Source organism: Mesitornis unicolor, unplaced genomic scaffold (assembly GCF_000695765.1).
Source record: "Mesitornis unicolor isolate BGI_N332 unplaced genomic scaffold, ASM69576v1 scaffold37367, whole genome shotgun sequence".
NCBI lineage: Eukaryota > Metazoa > Chordata > Aves > Mesitornithiformes > Mesitornithidae > Mesitornis > Mesitornis unicolor.
Genome location: NW_010197921.1, coordinates 3,329 through 3,604, shown reverse-complemented (window position 1 = coordinate 3,604; position 276 = coordinate 3,329). Strand labels below are relative to the sequence as shown.

Below are 276 nucleotides of genomic sequence, written 5' to 3'. Positions count from 1 at the left end.
TGGGGCCGCTGCCTTGTCCTTTGCCTCCTCCTTCTCGGGGTCCGTCTGGTTGACGGGAGCCGGCGTGCCGCGGCCAGCGCCGATCTTGGACGGCTCCTTGAGCCGTGACACCGAGATGCTGCCCTGCTTGGTGCTCAGCAGGCTGGGATCGATGCTGCTGCTGACCGGCCGGTTCGCACCGCGGCCACCGGTCACACTCATGGAGCTGGACTTGGCCGGCCGGGGCAGGCTGCGGTACTGGATGTTGGAACGAGCCCCCGGGGCCAGGCAGCCGGG

The 276-nt window shown here is 69.9% G+C and overlaps 1 protein-coding gene across 1 annotated transcript in view; it reads right to left on the bottom strand.

Moving 5' to 3' along the window:
- NAV1 (neuron navigator 1) overlaps positions 1–276 on the bottom strand; it is a gene marked incomplete at both ends in the record, with an annotated part of 12,548 nt that overhangs the window by 11,300 nt on the left and 972 nt on the right. Inside the window, 1 exon segment of the mRNA XM_010188962.1 lies at positions 13–272. Coding sequence (XP_010187264.1) covers positions 13–272 — 260 coding nt within the window.